Source organism: Balaenoptera musculus, chromosome 20 (assembly GCF_009873245.2).
Source record: "Balaenoptera musculus isolate JJ_BM4_2016_0621 chromosome 20, mBalMus1.pri.v3, whole genome shotgun sequence".
Taxonomy (NCBI): Eukaryota; Metazoa; Chordata; class Mammalia; order Artiodactyla; family Balaenopteridae; genus Balaenoptera; species Balaenoptera musculus.
The window spans coordinates 20419561-20436476 of NC_045804.1; the positions used below are offsets into that span (position 1 = coordinate 20419561).

The 16916-nt window shown below is 60.2% G+C and overlaps 2 protein-coding genes across 2 annotated transcripts; both read right to left on the minus strand.

The window, feature by feature from the left end:
- Positions 1-5290, minus strand: KRT17 (keratin 17). The gene is made up of 8 exons (XM_036837649.1): positions 4698-5290; positions 3555-3637; positions 3004-3160; positions 2225-2386; positions 1493-1618; positions 1169-1389; positions 1050-1075; positions 1-223 (listed from the first exon to the last, which is right to left on the minus strand). Exons 1-8 carry the CDS (start codon positions 5217-5219, stop codon positions 129-131), a joined length of 1392 nt encoding a protein of 463 aa, XP_036693544.1. The 5' UTR covers positions 5220-5290; the 3' UTR covers positions 1-128.
- Positions 5291-7149: 1859 nt separating this feature from the next.
- LOC118887094 (keratin, type I cytoskeletal 42-like) lies at positions 7150-14976 on the minus strand. The gene is given in 10 exon segments (XM_036837650.1): positions 7150-7436; positions 7580-7629; positions 8608-8707; positions 8710-8827; positions 9033-9158; positions 9720-9881; positions 11030-11186; positions 11310-11392; positions 14188-14566; positions 14568-14976. Coding segments are annotated over 10 exon segments (1314 nt in total). The 5' UTR covers positions 14654-14976; the 3' UTR covers positions 7150-7383.
- Positions 14977-16916: the final 1940 nt, after the last annotated feature.

The window sequence follows — 16916 nt, forward strand, 5'->3', positions numbered from 1 at the left end:
TCTCAGTCAACAAGCTTTATTGGTCAGGGAGGGGTGATGGGAAAGGGACTGAAGCCGGGGGCTGGGGCTTGGGGTGTCTGCGGAGCCAATGGGGGGCCCCAGAGGGGCCGGCGGGGGGAGCAGAGTTCTCAGTGGGTGGTCTGGTGGACCTGCTCGTGGGAGGAGATGACCCTGCCATCCTTGACTTCTTCCACAATGGTGCGCACCTGGCGGGTGGTCGCAGCTGCAGGAGACAGACACTCAGGGTGGGCGGGGGCCAAGAGGTCCTGGCTCAGCCCCCAGCCCCCTGAGCGGAGCCAGCTTTCTCCTCCCCCATGGCCACTTGGTGTCCACACCTCTGCTGGCCCCTCAACATCACATCCGTACAGGTGTCCCCCTGACCTTGCCACTCCCTCCCTCGCACCCTGTTCCTTGCTGGTGCCCCTGGGTGAATCCTGCCTCCTGAATAGATGGTTTGATTCTGACCCACATGTTCTTCTGCAAGAGGAAGACTGCACAGACTGGACGCTACACGAAATGGGGTCTGTGTCCATTTCTCTGCAGTCTCAAGGGCATGGGTCATGCTCCCTTCAGAAGCGGATCTCCAAGACAAGACCCTGGTCCACGCCCTTAGACTAGATGCCCCAGGGCTGGGATTTTTTCTTCCCCATCAGACTGGGATCTGGAGGACAAGGACCAAGTCCCTTTCTGCCATCAGACAAGAGACTCCAGACACAAGACTGCTTTTGCTCATCTGTAGGGTCCCAAGAGCAAAGATCATGAGACCATGTCCCTATCTCCCCATCAGATGAGAGTCTCCAGAGCTGGGACCATGTCTCCCACCTCAGACTAGGATCTCCAAGGTAAGGGCCATTTCCCTGCCCCTCCCCCATTGGACCAGATAGTGTCTCCCTCATTTGATTAGGACCCTGAGCCCTACCGGGTCCCTTCGCCCACCCCTGCTGAGGATCAGCCTTCATTTCCTGGAGCTCCTGGACACCCTCCCCCAGCAGCGTACAGGTGGGTCGCCTGCCCTGTGCAGCCCCACCCTCAGCTACCAAGATGCTTACATTCTTTGAGCTTGTGCTGAGTCAGCCTGCAGAAAAAAAAGAGAGAGAGAAGATTAGATGTGGGTCTCAGCCTCACCTCTGCCCCAGGCCCCCAGCCCTGGCCCCGGGCCCCCTCTCACTGGCTGTCCTCGCCCTCCAGCAGGCGGCGGTAGGTGCTGATCTCCTGCTCCAGCCGCGTCTTCACGTCCAGCAGGATCTTGTACTCCTGGTTCTGTTGTTCCGTCTCGCAGCGCAGCTGGGCCAGCTGCTCCTCCACGTTGCAGATCAGCCCCTGGATCTGGCCCAGCTGCAGGCAGTAGCGGTTCTCTGTCTCCGCCAGGCTGTTCTCCAGGGATGCTTTCTGCAGGAGAGCGGGAGGGGCAGGGGTCAGAAGGGTTCTCAGTGCCCCCTCCAGGGACCTGGGCGCCTCGCCCCCACCCCCGAGGCCTGGCAGCCGCCCCTACCATGCTGAGCTGGGACTGCAGCTCGATCTCCAGGGCCTGCATGGTGCGCCGGAGCTCTGAGACCTCGCACTTGCTGCTCTGCGCCAGCTCGCAGTTTGTGGTCACCTCGCGGTTCAGCTCTTCTGTCTGCAAACAGGACACAGGACAGGGCAGCGTGAGCCCAGCTTCCCTTCTCCAAGTCAGGTGACCCCCATGGCCTCCATATGCTCAGCCCAGGGCCCACTCTGTGCCCAGACAGGCACCTGGGCTCTCCCCACTCCCCCCAGCACCCCCTCACCATGGCCACCTTCCTGACCTCCCCTGGGCCTCTCAGGCCTCCTCCCAAACCTGACTGTGAGAGCAGTGCCTTCTCACCAGCTTCCCACTTCCCAAAACCCAGAAGCCTTTGAATGGATGTTAAGTTTTATCTTTAATCCCTGCAAGTGTAAAGCACAAGAATAGGAAACTTGAGAACCCCTGGTGCTAGTTTCTGACTTCTTGAGCGACAGATGCAAGCTCCTGGGGTCTTGACCCTCTGGTTTTATTCCTGAGGGGCGCTCCCTACCCACCCACCAGATCCCAACTTCAGCCAAGCTCCAGGCCTGTGGATGCAACAGGCGACCCTGACCCCTGGTGTCCGTGTGGCTCACCGGGGATAAGGCACCCAAGATGCCAGGCGCTGGGCTTACTGTGGGGACTCAAGCCTTGCACCCCATCCCCTGGGGGAGGCCTCTGGCCTGCGGCAGCCCCCACCTTGCTGAGGAACCAGTCCTCAGCGTCCTTGCGGTTCTTCTCCGCCATCTTCTCGTACTGCTCGCGCATCTCATTCAGGATGCGGCTCAGGTCCACGCCAGGGGCGGCGTCCATCTCCACGTTGATCTCACCACCCACCTGGCCTCGCAGGGCGCTCATCTCCTGTGGAGGAGGGGATGGTGGGTGTGGGCATGCATCCTGACCTCTCACTCCCAACCCTTCCCACGCAAGTTCTCCAGACCCCTCCCAAGGACACCTCCTTTGTTCTGCCTGCCCTCTACCCTCCGACCCTCTGAATGATTTTTATTCACCTGCTCTATGTGGGCTTTGCCTCCACCATCAGGCTAGAGGTTCCCTGAGGACAGATTCTGTGTTTCCCCCATTAGACTGAGGGCTTTCTGAAGATAAAATCTAATTCTTAGGCCTGAGCCCCCAGAACATCCCATCTAATTTCCAAACTTCTACCTAGGGGCCAGATTCGAGGGTTTGAGCTGGGACAAGGGGGCAACTTCCTCGATTCTCTTCTGTCCTGGTAAGGGAAGCCAGGAGGGGCAGAAGAGGCCTCTGCGGGCCCCTGGGAGGCTCCCCAGATGCAGGGAAGCGAGGTAGTACGTGGAGGAGGCTGTCCTGCGTGGGGACCAGGGCTCTGCAGACAGGGCAGCGCTGCAAGGCGAACAGCCTGGACACCTGTGCCCTTCCCACGGTCTCAACCTGGCATGGCCCCAGAGCCCTGCCACCCACTCAGCATCCTCTTTGACCTACTGCCCCGGCTGCCTCACCTCCTCATGATTCTTCCGCAGGTAGGCCAGCTCCTCCTTGTGGTTCTCGATCTGCATCTCCAGGTCGGCTCTGGCCAGGGTCAGCTCGTCCAGCACCCTGCGCAGGCCATTGATGTCGGCCTCCACGCTCATGCACAGGGCGTGCTCCGTCTCGAACCTGGGAAGGGAACCAGAGACTTCCGTCAAGATGCTTGGACTGGCAGGTGCAGGTTCTGGCCAGGACCCTGCCTCCCAACAATGAGGGGGTGCAGTAGAAGCCCATTGCAGCCCTGGGGGCCTGGGACCACGCAGGGCAAGGCCCCACCCCCACCCGGCTTCCTGGCTCCTCTCCTCTCTGCCTCCCGCCTCCCCTCCCGCACTTCCATCACCTGACTAAGCCCAGCAACCTTCAGCATCTGCTGCGTTTGCTGCATCCTGGGCTAAGAGGTGCAGGACTCTTAGCAGGGACTCCCCCACCCCCAGCTCCTGGACCTTGCCACCAGCAACTGAGGAGTCCTGGGGTAGGGAGGGGTGCCCCCAGTTCCTCCCCAGCCCCCCTGGCCAGGGCTCACTTGGTGTAGAAGTCATCAGCAGCCAGACGGGCATTGTCGATCTGCAGCAGGATGTTGGCATTGTCTGTGGTGGCCTTGAGGATCTGGGAAGATGGGAGAGTAATCAGGTCACTGGGTGGGAGTAGCTCAGCACAGACCAGGGTTCTGAGATGGATCTCTCTGTCTGGGGGCCAGGATGCGGCTGCCTCCTCCAGGAAGGCTCCCTTCCCACCCAGCCATTCCCCTTTACTGCATTACAGTTGGTAAGAGAGGCGGGGCCAGCCCGAGTCTGATGGCTGAAACCTTGCCCCGCACCCTCATGCCAGGCTCTGCCTTAAACCAGAGTGGACAGCCATCTGGGAGTGCCAGTCTGGGAATGCAGGAGAACAAGAAAAGAATGGGAGGATGCCCCAGAGCAGAAGTTGTTCACGAATCCTGGAAAGAGGACGGATGTGGGAAACCTCATTTGACAGTTGGGGATATAGTGTCCCTGAGAGGCTCCCCCAAAAAGGAAGACTAAAGGAACCCTCACCAAAGAGTAGTTCCAAATCAGAAGTCATGACCCCTGCTAAGCCCTGATCCCGGGCTCCAGCAGGCAGCCCCGGCCCCGCCCCAGGTTTGCTGAGCCCCAGTCTTGAGGGCGCAGCAGGAGAGATGGGGAAGCCAGAAAAATCCCCAAATAAGGCACACAAGAGGCCTCCTGAGGCCCCGCCCCCTCTCTCTCGCCTCCTCCTCCTAGCAGGTGCCAGTAGGAGCTCACTCAGACCCCTGACCTCACTGTAGCCCTAAATCCCCCTCTTGTTCCGAGGGAAGAGGTGCCTGAGTATCCGGCGACCCCAGGGGCCCAGCCCTCCACATGCATCCATTCACCTTATCCTACAATCATACAAGGTGGCAAAAAGCTCCGTGATGGGAAACTGAGGCTCAAAGGAGCTCCACAAGGCCTGCTTGCCCCTAGTCCAGGCTGCTGCCCCAAAAACAGAGACCATAGGCCACAAGGTGGCCCCAGGATGGGTTCCCAGAGGCCAAGCCGGATCCAAGCTGTCCTTAGTTCCCCAAGACCCTGTGGCAGCCCCCAGGCTGGACTCCAGGCCTTGGTCAAGGTCAGGAGGTAGGGGAGGAAAAGCTGTGCCCCGCCAGGTCCCCTCCCACCACAGCCCCTACCTGGTTCCTCAGGTCCTCGATGGTCTTGAAGTAGTGGCTGTAGTCGGGAGCCGGCCCTGGGGTCTGCTTCTGGTACCAGTTGTGGATCTTCACCTCCAGCTCCGTGTTGGCCTCCTCCAAGGCATGCACCTTGTCCAGGTAGGAGGCCAGGCGGTCGTTGAGGTTCTGCATGGTGGCCTTCTCACTGCCCACCAGGAGCCCATCACCACCTCCCAAGCCACTGCCATAGCCATCAGTGCCAAAGCCGCCGCTGCCATAGCCGCCGCTGCCGTAGCCGCCACTGCCATAGCCGCCGCTGCTGTAGCCGCCACTGCCATAGCCGCCGCCAGAGCCGAAGCTGTAGCAGCTGGAGTAGCTGCCGTCCCCAAGGGCATTGCCCAGGCTGCCGGCAGACCCCAGCCTGCAGGAGCCGGCACCCAGGCTGCCAGACTGCTGGCGGGAGGTGAGGGACAAGCCGCCCCCCAGGCCAGAGGAGCCCTTGATGGAGTTGGAGGAGAAGAACTGGCGGTTGGTGGTGGTCATGGTGGCGGCAGCGGGTGGCAGGCAGACACGGAGAGAAAGGGCTCGAGAGGAGAGAGGCCCAAGGTGTGTGTTGCTGCCAGGGCTCGCCCGCCTCCTTTATAAGCCCCGACAAATGGGCGTAACGATCACAACAGGTTCGCTCCTCTGTTTCCATTCCCCTGGGCTTTCATCACCGCTGGCTGCCCGCCAGCTCCCAGGTGGCTGTGGGTCCCCTTCCCTCCCACCGTCGGGGCTTTGCATCATTCTTCCGAACCCCCGTGCTGGGCGTCTGCTTGTGTGTATGTGCGTGTTCCTGGTCTCAGGCCTGTCACCTGTGATTCAGGCAGGCCCTTCAGCTACACTTTCCCATGACCTAGTATGGACAAGAGGAATAGCAGGACGTCACCGTCACTGAGCCCTGCCAGGCAGCTGCCCCCAGCCACACACCACGCCACACACGACCCTGGCCCTGGGCGAGGTGCAGGGGAGACAGCGAGGACCGGTACCGCATCCTGCCTTGGAAACTAGACCCAAACCCACCAGCCTCACCACACACAGTAGCTCGGTCAGGTCTCAGATTACCACCCCATTTACAGATAAGGAAACTGGGGCTCATAGAGGGAAAGTGTCCCACCGCCCCACCTAACTCAGAACGGGGCTGGCAGGGCTTCATCCTTCATCCTTCATCGCACCCTGCCACAGCACCTATACGCCTCCCCAGGGGCCTGTGACACACTGGCCCCCTTCTGCAGAGCCCTGACACCAAGGAAGCACTGCAGGGGCCGTGGTTCCCTCTGTCCAGTTTTCTGACCCTGTCCATCCCTGGGACCCCCTGGAGACCCAGTGTCCTTTTCTGACCTTTCCCCATCTTTCTCTCACAAATGGGGAGTCCTGGGCTGGAGTGGGCAAAGGGGAGCTTAGCTGCAGGCTGGGGAAGTGGCAGGCTGAGAGGGGGCATCGTGGTAAAGGCAACAGGAAGAAGGGTGAGGGGCAGGCCCCTTCCACCCTCCTTACCCCTCCTATTCCCCAAGAGGCCTCAGGCAGGGGGCATATGCCTTTGGGTCCCAGCCAGCTGGAAATCTAAAGGACACTGCCCAAGAAGAGGGTCTTCCTGAGACGCCCCCCCACCGGCCAGTCCCCTCCCCCACTCCCCTCTCCTCCCCCTCCCCCCCCCCGCTCCCCTCCCCTGCAGTCTCCCCCAGGGGCCCCACCCAATCCCCTGACCTGGCCCCTCAAGATGGGCCAGGTGCCCGCCCCACAGCCCCACCCTGCCCTGCCCACCACCCTCAGTTCCAGGGTCCCGGCAGGCCCAGTGGGCGGAACGTGCTCGTGTCTCAGACTGCCAATGGCTTCCACTTCCCAGACAGGCCCAGACAGCCCCTGCCAGCAGCTGAGAGAGATTCCCCAAGAGCCCAGCAGCTGCCAAGCCACCAAAGCAAGGAGGACGCCCCCCCCGCCCATGCTCACACTCAGAGGGGCCACCCCACCCCACACACCAGCAAGCCCAACAGAGCCGGTCTGGTTTCCTGGACTGGCCGTGCCACTGCCATCCCTCGCACGCTTCAGCGCCCAGGACCACTTCTCCAGAAAGCGCCCTGCCCAGCCCCTCTCCCTCCGATCTTGACCTTGTACGGCCCCAGGCTGAGACAGGGAGCTGTCTATAACAGGTGTGGCTCCCCGGAAAGTCTGTGGGGCCCTCCCAGGGACCAGCCACAGGCAATAGGGACCCAGGGCCTGATTCTCAGGAACTTTCCCAACCTGATGGGCTGTCCCATCTCTCAGCCCTCAAGCCTCCCGTCTCCCTCCTTTGAGCCCCAGGCCCGAATGGGGTGGGCAGAACAGGTTGGCAGGGGACAAGCAGCCCCAAACCCTCAGCAAACTCTCCTTGTCCCCCCCATCCCTCAGCCCACACTGCCCAAGCCAATGACCAGACCAAACCACAGGAGGCATTGAACTTCAAGCAAAGCTTTAATTGCAGTCACTGGGGCAAACTCAGGAGGTCCCCTTGGTGAGGGGCTGTGGGAAGCAGATACAGAAAGGCAACCACTCTTGGGCGGTGGCCCAGACGGGCACTCGGGGCGCAGCAGTAGCGTGCTGGGAGCTGCAGGCAATGGCTGCCCCTTGACCCTGGAGGCTGGGCTGTCGCAGGTAGACGGGGCCTCAGTGGGGGGAGTGATGGACCTGCTCACGGGAGGGGACCGCCTTGCCGTCCTGGACTTCCTCCATGATGGTACGCACCTGGCGGGTGGTCACCGTGGGTACGGGCGGAGGAGGAGGGAGGCACAGGGAACCTCAGGCTGGAGGCCCTCCCCAGGCCTCCCCCACAGAAGGGTCCTCAGCCTCTCCCCACCCGCCCTGGGCAGGATGGGGCAGGCTCTTACCTTCCCGGGTGGGCTGAGAGACCAGGGACGAGGAGTACTGGGTGGCCAGGCTGCAGGGAAAGGGGGACCTGTCAGCCCAGTGGTGCTGGTTGGGAGCCCAGCCCCCTGGGAGGAGGAGCAGCTGGGGAGGCCCCCGGCCGAGGGGAGAGAGGTCCCAGCAAATCGGACAGAAATCACAGCAGGGAATATACAGGAAAGAATGGCAATCACAGGGTCAAAGGGCACAGGCCCAGTGGGCAGGAGTAAGGAAAGGGGATACCCCAACAGAAGGCCCAGAGGCACTTTGCAGCCAACCAGGGATTTACAAGGAGAAGCTGAGCAAGTGGTTTCTCCAGATCCTGAAGGGCCCAACAAATAAACTTAATTAAAGCAGGAGAGGCTGTAGCTAGACTGTAGATAAACTTAGCCATCATCATAGAGCAAAAAGCTGGAATGTGTGACTAAGCATGGAGACTCCAGGACATCCTCGGCCCCTTTACACTAGCTCCCCATCACCCATCCAACTCCAAACCAGATCGCCACCCATCCCAGACAATGGGATCACCAACCATGCAAAAACTGGAACCAGAAAGCCAGGATCATCATTAACCACTTCACGTGCTAACTCAAACGTTCATCGAGTCCCGCCTGCAAGCCATGCTCGCCCCTGCATGCAGGCATCCAATCCTGCTGTTTTTAGCTATAACACATCCTGTTGGTGCACCACCTCCCCTTCCCTGCCCTTCGCCCGCCTTATGGCAGGTCTTCTCTGGCCTGACGCCCTTGCTCCAGCCTCCTGACTGGTCTCCCTGACCCCACCCTCGCCCCTCGGATGCATTTCTCCCTCTGCAGCCAGGGTGAATGTTCCAAGATGTCTTGATGATCATACTTCTCTCTGCGCAAAAGCCCCCGTGGCTCCCCACTGCCTACTCCATCGAGTGGGACCCCAGCCAGTATTCTCGGCTTCACCTCCTGCCTCGGCTGGTGCTGGCCCTCCCTGGGTGAAGCCACCCAGCCCACCGAGCAGGTGCGGGGCGCCCTCCACTCACTGGGCAACCTCGCCCTCCAGCAGGCGGCGGTAGGTGGCGATCTCCTGCTCCAGCCGCGTCTTCACGTCCAGCAGCATCTTGTACTCCTGGTTCTGCAGCCCATGTCACAGCAGAGCTAGCACAGCTGCTGCTCAATGCTGCTGATGAGCCCCTGCAGCTGGGCCAGCTGGACCCCCTAGCGCGCCTCGGTCTCTGCCAGGCTGCCCTCCAGTGACGCTTTCTGTGGGTCAAGGTGGAGGTGGCTGGTGAGACCGAGCCCCCAGCAGGGGGCCCCACGTGTGTGGGTTTGTGGGTGGGGTAGTAAGTGGGGCAGAGTGTGCAGTGGCAGGTGGGGCAGGCAGCCTCTGGTTCTCCGAGTGGGGGTCCAGGAGGCAGGGCCCACTTGGAGTGACGGGTACAGGACAGGGAGGGGACAGAGGCCCTACCGTGCTGAGCTGGGACTGCAGCTCGATCTCCAGGTTCTGCACGGTGCGGCGTGGCTCCGCGATCTCCGTCCGGCTGCTCGGCAGGGCCTCGGTGTTGGTGGCCACCTCGCGGTTCAGCTCCTCCGTCTGGAAGGCAGGATGGGCCCTAGGGGCTTGCGGAGGCTTGCAGAGGTGGGGCAGGGGGCTGACCTCCCAGACCTGCCCCTCCCCGGCCTCTGCAGGGCCCCAAGCCCACCTGCATACCCTGGAACTTGTAGCATTCACCTTGCTCTGTGGTCGTTTGTTTCCTCACTGGACTGCAGGTACTGCTCTAGGGCAGGCCGTGGGTTTTACTCTTTTTGTGCCTGTCACTGTCCGGGCACTGCAGCTACTCAGTGCATGCTTACTGGGGGCATGAGAGTCTGCATCCAGACACACACCTACCTACCAATGCCCGGGCTGGGAGAATCCCTAGTGGGATCAGGAGACCTGGATCTGCTCCCCAGGCCACAGTGAAGGGTTGTGTGAGCGTAAGGCCTCTCTGAGCCTCACAATGTCCCCCTGAACGTGAGGGGTTGGTCCCCTGGTTTCCAAAGGTCCTTCCAGCTGGGAATCTACAGTCTGTGGATCTGTAAGTTTTCCAACATGTGCTCAGCACACAGCGCATGCACACACATGTGTGCATACCTGCTCACGCGGGCCACCCACCTTGCTGAAGAACCAGTCCTCAGCGTCCTTGCGGTTCTTCTCCGTGATCTTCTCGTACTGGTCGCGCATCTCATTCAGGATGCGGCCCAGGTCCACACCGGGGGCGGCGTCCATCTCCACGTTGATCTCACCACCCACCTGGCCTCGCAGGGCGTTCATTTCCTGGGCAGAGAGGGGAGAAGGAGCTCACTCAGGGCCATCCTGGGAAGAGTCCCTGGGGCTGCCTTCTACGTCTTGGGGAGATGGGTGCAGAGGACAGACAGACACAGACAGGCCAACAGTTCCTCACCCTGAAGGTGGAGGTGGATGTCATCATGTCTCAAACATGCAGGGCTGTGGATATCAACAATCTCCCCCAACACACGCTCACAGGGTGGACTTTGCCCAGTCCCGGTGTGTGCTGGGCCGGGAGAGATGGCAACTCCCGGTCATGGTGGGGGATGAGCCAGGACAACCTCACTCCAGCCCTGACCACCCGCCTCACCCCCCCATCACCAACCACGCAGCACAGGCATGGGGAAAGCAGTCCCCTGTCGGTATCGGGGGAGTCAGACCTCATTAGGAAATGTGAATCTGCTGGGGGATGCAATCCCTATCACCAGCCTCAAAGCCAAGGAGAGACATTTTCTGGACTCCTGCTACTCAGGCATTAGGCTCCCTCAGCTCAGGCCAGCCCAGAAGTCGGATGGGAAGGAAGCCACAAGGTTCATTAGTCCCCCTGCAGGGTCTTGGATCCCTATCCTTGGGTTGAGCCTTGGGGTCCCTGGGAGGTGGGAGAAGTGGCAGAGTGGTGGAGTCAGAGTTGGGTGTGGATATGGCTCAGGCAGACCTGAGGGAAGACCCACCCCTGTACAGCCTTGGACAAATTCCTTAACCTCTCTGAGCCTCGGTTTCTTCACTGGTAAAGAGAAGAACTTGCTCCTTTCTCCCAGTGAGGCTGTCGGTATCAGCTGAGATAATTGCTGTGAAACACTCATAATGGGCTGGGCAGATTTTTGTGGTTGTTATGACTATCACTATTACAATTAACTATAATAATTAGCCTGCGTGTTCTTAGACTGATTCGCCCATTAGATAGTTAACTGCCACCACACAGGAGGCAGTGCCTCGAGGGACAGAGAAGTATCTCTGGGGGGAAAGGGCCCTCCAGGCCTCAACCAGGGCCCAGTGAGAGTCTCCCAGGGTCAGAGCCAGGACCCAGCAGAGATGGGAACTGGATGGAGAGCGTGGCCTTGGCCCAGGAAGATTTGGGGGCCCCGGCCTTGCTTGTTCTCAGGCAAGTTTCTCCTGCATACACGAGCTGGCCTCACCTCCTCATGGTTCTTCCGGAGGTAGGCCAGCTCCTCCTTGAGGTTCTCAATCTGCATCTCCAGGTCGGCTCTGCCCAGGGTCAGCTCGTCCAGCACCCTGTGCAGGCCGTTGATGTCAGCCTCCACGCTCACGCGCAGGTTCAGCTCCATCTCATACCTTGGCAGGGCAGCAGGGGAGGCAGGGAAGCCTGAACCATGGAGTGCCATTAGGACACCCTCGTACACACAGAGAGCCAGACCCCCACCAGCCCCCTGAGCTGTCCCCAAGGCCCAGACTCACTTGGTGCGGAAGTCATCGGCTGCCAGGAGGGCATTATCGATCTGCAGCACCAAGATGGCACTGTCGATGGTGGCCGCCAGGATCTGGGGGACACAGTGGGCTTGGTGAGCAAGCGCCCTGGGCAGCCACAGGAAGACCTTGCAACACCCCTCCTGCAGGCCTTTGGAGAGTGGGCCAGAGTGAGGGAGATGAGGGTCCCTGTGGTCTCCTCCTCTGAGCACCCTGCTGGAGGGCTCACAAGGGGTGGGGGCATGATACCCAGGCACAGGTAACCATGGTGCCAGGAAAGAGACCCATATGCACCCCTCTCCCACCATGAGGGTCATTGCCCAAGCTGCCTGGACCTCATTCCATCTTCCCCCAACTAAATTCACCTCTAGGGCTTCCCTGGTGGCTCAGTGGTTAAGAATCCGCCTGCCAATGCAAGGGACACAGGTTCAAGCCCTGGTCCAGGAAGATCCCACGTGCCGCAGAGCAACTAAGCCCGTGTGCCACAACTACTGAGCCTGCGCTCTAGAGCCTGCAAGCCACAACTACTGAGCCCACGTGCCACAATTACTGAAGCCCATGCGCCTAGAGCCCGTGCTCCACAACAAGAGAAGCCACCACAATGAGAAGCCCACGCACCGCAACAGAGTAGCCCCAGCTCGCCGCAACTAGAGAAAGCTGGCGCACAGCAACGAAGACCCAATGCAGCCAAAAAAAATAAATAAATAAATAATAAATAATAAATAAAATAAAATAAAATAAATTCACCTCTAGGCTCAGTTGCCACCTCCTCCAGGAAGCCCTCTTCAATTCCCCGTCTGGGTCCTTCTTCCCCATCATACCTCCCCTCTGCCCATCTCTCTTACACAGTACTTCTCCCAAGTGCAATTTTTTTCTGTGACTTTTTTGTGTGTCTTTTTCTCTCCTCCACTGGACTCTGAGCTCCAGAGGAACAAGGCCCTGTCTCATGTCTGTCTCCTTCAGTTTGGAATCCCCAGCCCTGAGTACAGTGCCTGGCCGAGAGTCAGCCCCCAGGAAACATTAGTTTAATTAAACGATTAATTAAATAATTAATAACGTTATGGCTAGCCCCATGTCAAACCTAGAGCAAGGTTTTGTTTTCCCACAGGGTCATCTGGGAGGTTTAAATGACAACAGGGAAGGGAGAGGCTCTGGAAGGAGCAGAGGGTTGGTTATTATTACTGCTGCTGTCGTTATTGTTGGGAGAAATACCCAAGAGAGGCTCTAGTCAAAGGCCATGGGGCTGGGGGGAGGGGGAGGCCCCTCCACACTGCCCAGAACAAGCAGAGAGGAGGTCGCGGTGGAGGTGGCAGATGAGCTGAGTAGAATCTGGAATTTTTTAAGGCTGAGGGCTGAAGTATAAAGCTGTAAGAGGGGGCAGCCCCAGTAAACTCATCCTGGGCCTCAGAGCCTGCTCGTGGCCCTAAGTTCTGAAAAGGCACCCTGAGTCAGGCTCCGTTTCCAGACTGAACCTAAGAGCCAGTCTGACTGAACCCGCCCAGGGCCTCACTAGACCCATCGGCAACCTGCAGACTGAGCCCCCATCCACCTCCCTGCTTAGGAGGCTGATTGGGTCCAGCGAGGGGGCAGTGGTAAAAAACCGCCGAGGGGCAGTGACTCAGAGGCCTGGGGCGCAGTGCATCGGGGGCTGGCGGTGAGGAGCTGGCTGACCCTGAAGCTCAGGAACACTGACTCACCAGGGCTCCCCTGAGTTCCCTGCTGCCCAGGTCAAGCCCAGTATCTGATCTGGTACTCCCAGTAGCTCTGCTTCCAGTGGGCAATTGCAGGAGTTCCCTTCCGGGCCTGGGTCCCGGGCAGGAGCAGGCTAAGCCCCTCGCAGGGCAGCAGGCCTGGTTCTCCACCAGGAAACTGAGTGGGCTGACCCCGGGCCAGCCAGCCCCCAGCCTGGCTCTCCCCAAGCCCGGCTCTTGCACCTCTTTGACCTCTCTCCTGCCTCTGGAGGCTGCAGCCCTGTAGGTCCCTCCAGGGGCAAGGTTTGCACAGAAGACCCAGGTGCTGTGTTTACATAATGCCAAGGTCATGTTCACAGAGATCATAGTGTGTGTGTGTGTGTGTGTGTGTGTGTGTGTGTGTGTGTGTGTTGTCTCCTCCATCAGACTAAGTTAGAGAAGTATCTCCTCCCCTTGGAAGCTTCCAGTCTGAGTGGGAAGACACAGCTCCTTTCCTCAGGGACCATCCCCCGCAATCTGCAAGCAGAGACAGCCTCTGCTCTTAGGGACCCCCAGAGTGACCATCATGGAAGGAGTGAGGAGAACCAACAATGAAAGCAGCTGTTAGAACATGTCAGACTCAGTGAAATCAGCCCAATGAACAGAGCATGGACTGAACCTCAAAGTGCAGAAGGGACCCCCAGATCCAAGGATAAAAGGCAAGTGCCGTCCATCCAGGAGGACTGCCTGGAGGAGGTGAGGCAGGCGGGGGTGGGGGGCAAACTCAAAGGGGAATGGGATAGTGAGAAGGAGACATTGAGCCTCATCTCCCAGCAGCCACACCAAACACGTTCCCACATCTATGCCTTTGTCCACACTGATCTCTATACCTGGAATGCCATCTGCTGCCCTCAATCAAGGTTCTGAAGCCTTCCCTGCCCACTCCTCTATCGCCCACCCCAAATACCCTCCCCCAGAAAGGAGGAACTCCAAACAGCCTCCCAGCGTGGAATGTCCTCCAGGCCTGGGACCAGTGACTGGTACAGGGCTGGGTTCCAGAGCAAGTGAGAGAGTGAGTGAATGAATGAATGGGCGAGGGATGGAGACCTAGGCTGGAGGAGAAATGTTGGCAAAGGTCCAAAGTTGGGATGGTGTGAGTCAGAAGCAGGTACGAAGGACAGAGAGCAGGGAGCGCCCACCTTGCTCCACAGGTCCTCGATGGTCTTGACGTAGTGGCTGTAGTCGAGGGTGGGCCCGGGGCCCTGCTTCTTGTACCAGTCGTGGATCTTCACCTCCAGGTCGGCGTTAGCCTCCTCCAGAGCACGCACCTTGTCCAGGTAGGAGGCCAGGCGGTCGTTGAGGCTCTGCATGGTCTCCTTCTCGCTGCCCCCCAGCAGGGCGTCTGCCACCCCAAAGCTGGAGCCAAAGCCCCCACCCAGGCTGCAGGAGCAGCCCCTGCCATAGCTGCCCCCCGTGCCCACAGAGAAGTGGGACGAGGACACAGACATGTTGCCAGAGCTGCTGGCTCCCAGGAGGCTGGGGGGCCGGCAGGCACCCCCAACACGGATGGAGGACATCAGAGAAACCCCCGCCACTGCGCACACACAGGCCCTTGACGGAGCCGGAGGTGGAAAGCCGGTGGATGCTGGTGGTGGTGGCGGCCATGGTGTCCACAAGTCAGGCGCAGGGTCTGGTTTGCACAGAGACCCCAGGTAGCCCTTTATAGCCCTTTATAGCCAGGCTAAAGGGCGGCTGGGGCCCTGACTCTTGAAGTCAGACCCAAAACCCCAGCCGTGTAATTGGCTTCTGTACCAGCCGCCCAGGGCCCGGGGCTCAGGCTGGACACACCGAGTGCATCCCGAGCCTGGCCTGGGCACGATGGCTTCTTAGCAGCCCACTGTCTGTTAGAAACAAAGGTGGTATTGGAGCCGCAACCCCGGGGTAGGGTGATCCTCCATTCTCGGCTGCAATCAGGTGGTTGAGCTCATTCTTGGGGGGAGTCCGCAGAACCCAGCCCTGGGAGCCAGAAAGGGCCTGGAACAAGGCTCCACAGGCCCAGAGCCTGGGGCTGGTCTGGCCCCCCACCCAGCATTCTTGGGTCCCAGGGAGAGGGTGGAGAGATGCAGGGGACACCCTCCCCTACCCCGTACAATGTGGCCCTGAGGGAGCCCCCCAGGCTGGGGGTGGGGGGCGAATCAGCCTCTGACCTGAGGGAGCCCCCCAGGTCTCTTGGGATTATTCCAAGTCTGTGGGAGGAGGCGTAGCCCCTGGCCTGGGGGCTGCCCTATCTGAGGGGAATAGTCACAGCCACTGACCTGAGGGAGCTTTGGATCCAAACCTTTCAGGAAGTCAGTTCAAGAGCCTCAGTTGCCTCATTTGCAAAACGGGGGTAATTCCTGCCTCCCAGGGGGGTCTTTGAGGGAATCTGGAGAGATGGTTGACATCAGTCAAGCTGGGGCTGAGGGAGAGAAGGAAGCAGAGGGCACTCCTGCTCACACACTCGCCCCCCCGCAGTACCGGAGGGAAGACACTCCCAAGGGGCCCCCAGAGGAGATGCGGGGCGCAGGAGAAGCAGGACCTGTGCGGTGGGTACCCCCCACGGCGCCGTGCCCTGGGGAAGTGTGGCCTCTGCAAGGACAAAGCACAATCCCACATCCTGGCAGCTGGCAACCGCCCACGCCCAGCCAGGAGATTACCAGCCTTAATCGCTTCAGTGCTAATGATTTATGTGCTGCCAGTACCCCGGCGTCTGCACCGGGCCTGTCTGAATGGGGAGCTTCCAGGGGCAGCGAGGCCTTCGGGCCAGGCAGGGGCGGAGGGAGACACGTGGCTGGCCTGGGCTCTCGGCCCACACACAGGGAAAGAAAGTGAGTGTCCTCGCACGCAAGGATGTCTCCTTGCTTGGAGAGTGGGGACTCCACAAGCTACTGTGAGAGAGGGGACAACCTGATTGACTTCATCCTGCTCCCACCCCGCCTGTAAAGTCTGGGGGTTCTCAGGGTTCCTGGGGCCACGGAGGGGGCTCAAGGTCAAGGCTAGGGAGCAAGGTCAGAACACAGGGGCTCTTCCATGAGGCCAGACACCAGGGAGGACTTCCTCCTACTCCAGGACAGTCTTGGGGAAGGGAAGCAATAGAACCTGGGGTCACCTGAATGGGTCAGAGGCCAGCCTTGCACTACCCACTCACCTTCACAGGGAATGACCTTCCCCCTTCCCACTGGAGCCACTCTCCCAGGAAGCCCCCTCCCCCAGAAGCTGACTGACCTCCTCCCTCCAGACAGGCCTCACTCAGTTCAGAGAAGTGAATTTGGAGCAGAGCCAGGGGCCGGGGGAGGGGGCCAGGCCACAGGGCACCACCCACCCTCTGCCTCTCTCAGAGCCTGCATCCCAGCCCGCACCCCACCTCCAAAGCCCTCAGACCTTAGTCTTGAGGCCCAGTTTGAAGGGGCAGAGAGTTTACTAACCTTCCTTTCTCCCTCCAAAATCACCAAGGTCCCACCATCCCCCCATCACTTCCATTTGCCACCCCCCGATGTCAGGCTGTGTGTCAAGGTCTGGGCCTCGGTGTGTCTCCACACCAGTGACCCCCAGGCCCTTTGCCTCTGGCCTTTGGAGACTCTGCCACCTCTGAAGCCCCCTCCAGCACCTCGGCCCAGAGAGGCCTCACCTGCTGCTGAAGGACAGGCCCGGCTCAAGCCCTCTCCCCAGGTGAAAGGACAGGGTCAGAGCCAGGAAGGCCTCCCTGGCCCTCTGGAAAGTGTGGCCACCCTTGGCAGGCCTGAGAAGAGCCCGGACACTCCTCCCTCACAGCTCAGGACAGCCCTGGCCAGATCCTGCCAACGACGCCATGAGGAAACCGAGGCCCAGGGTGCCGGAGCGGCAGGGCAGCCGGGCGCTAGCAGCCGAGCCTGGCCTGCAGCGGGGCCCC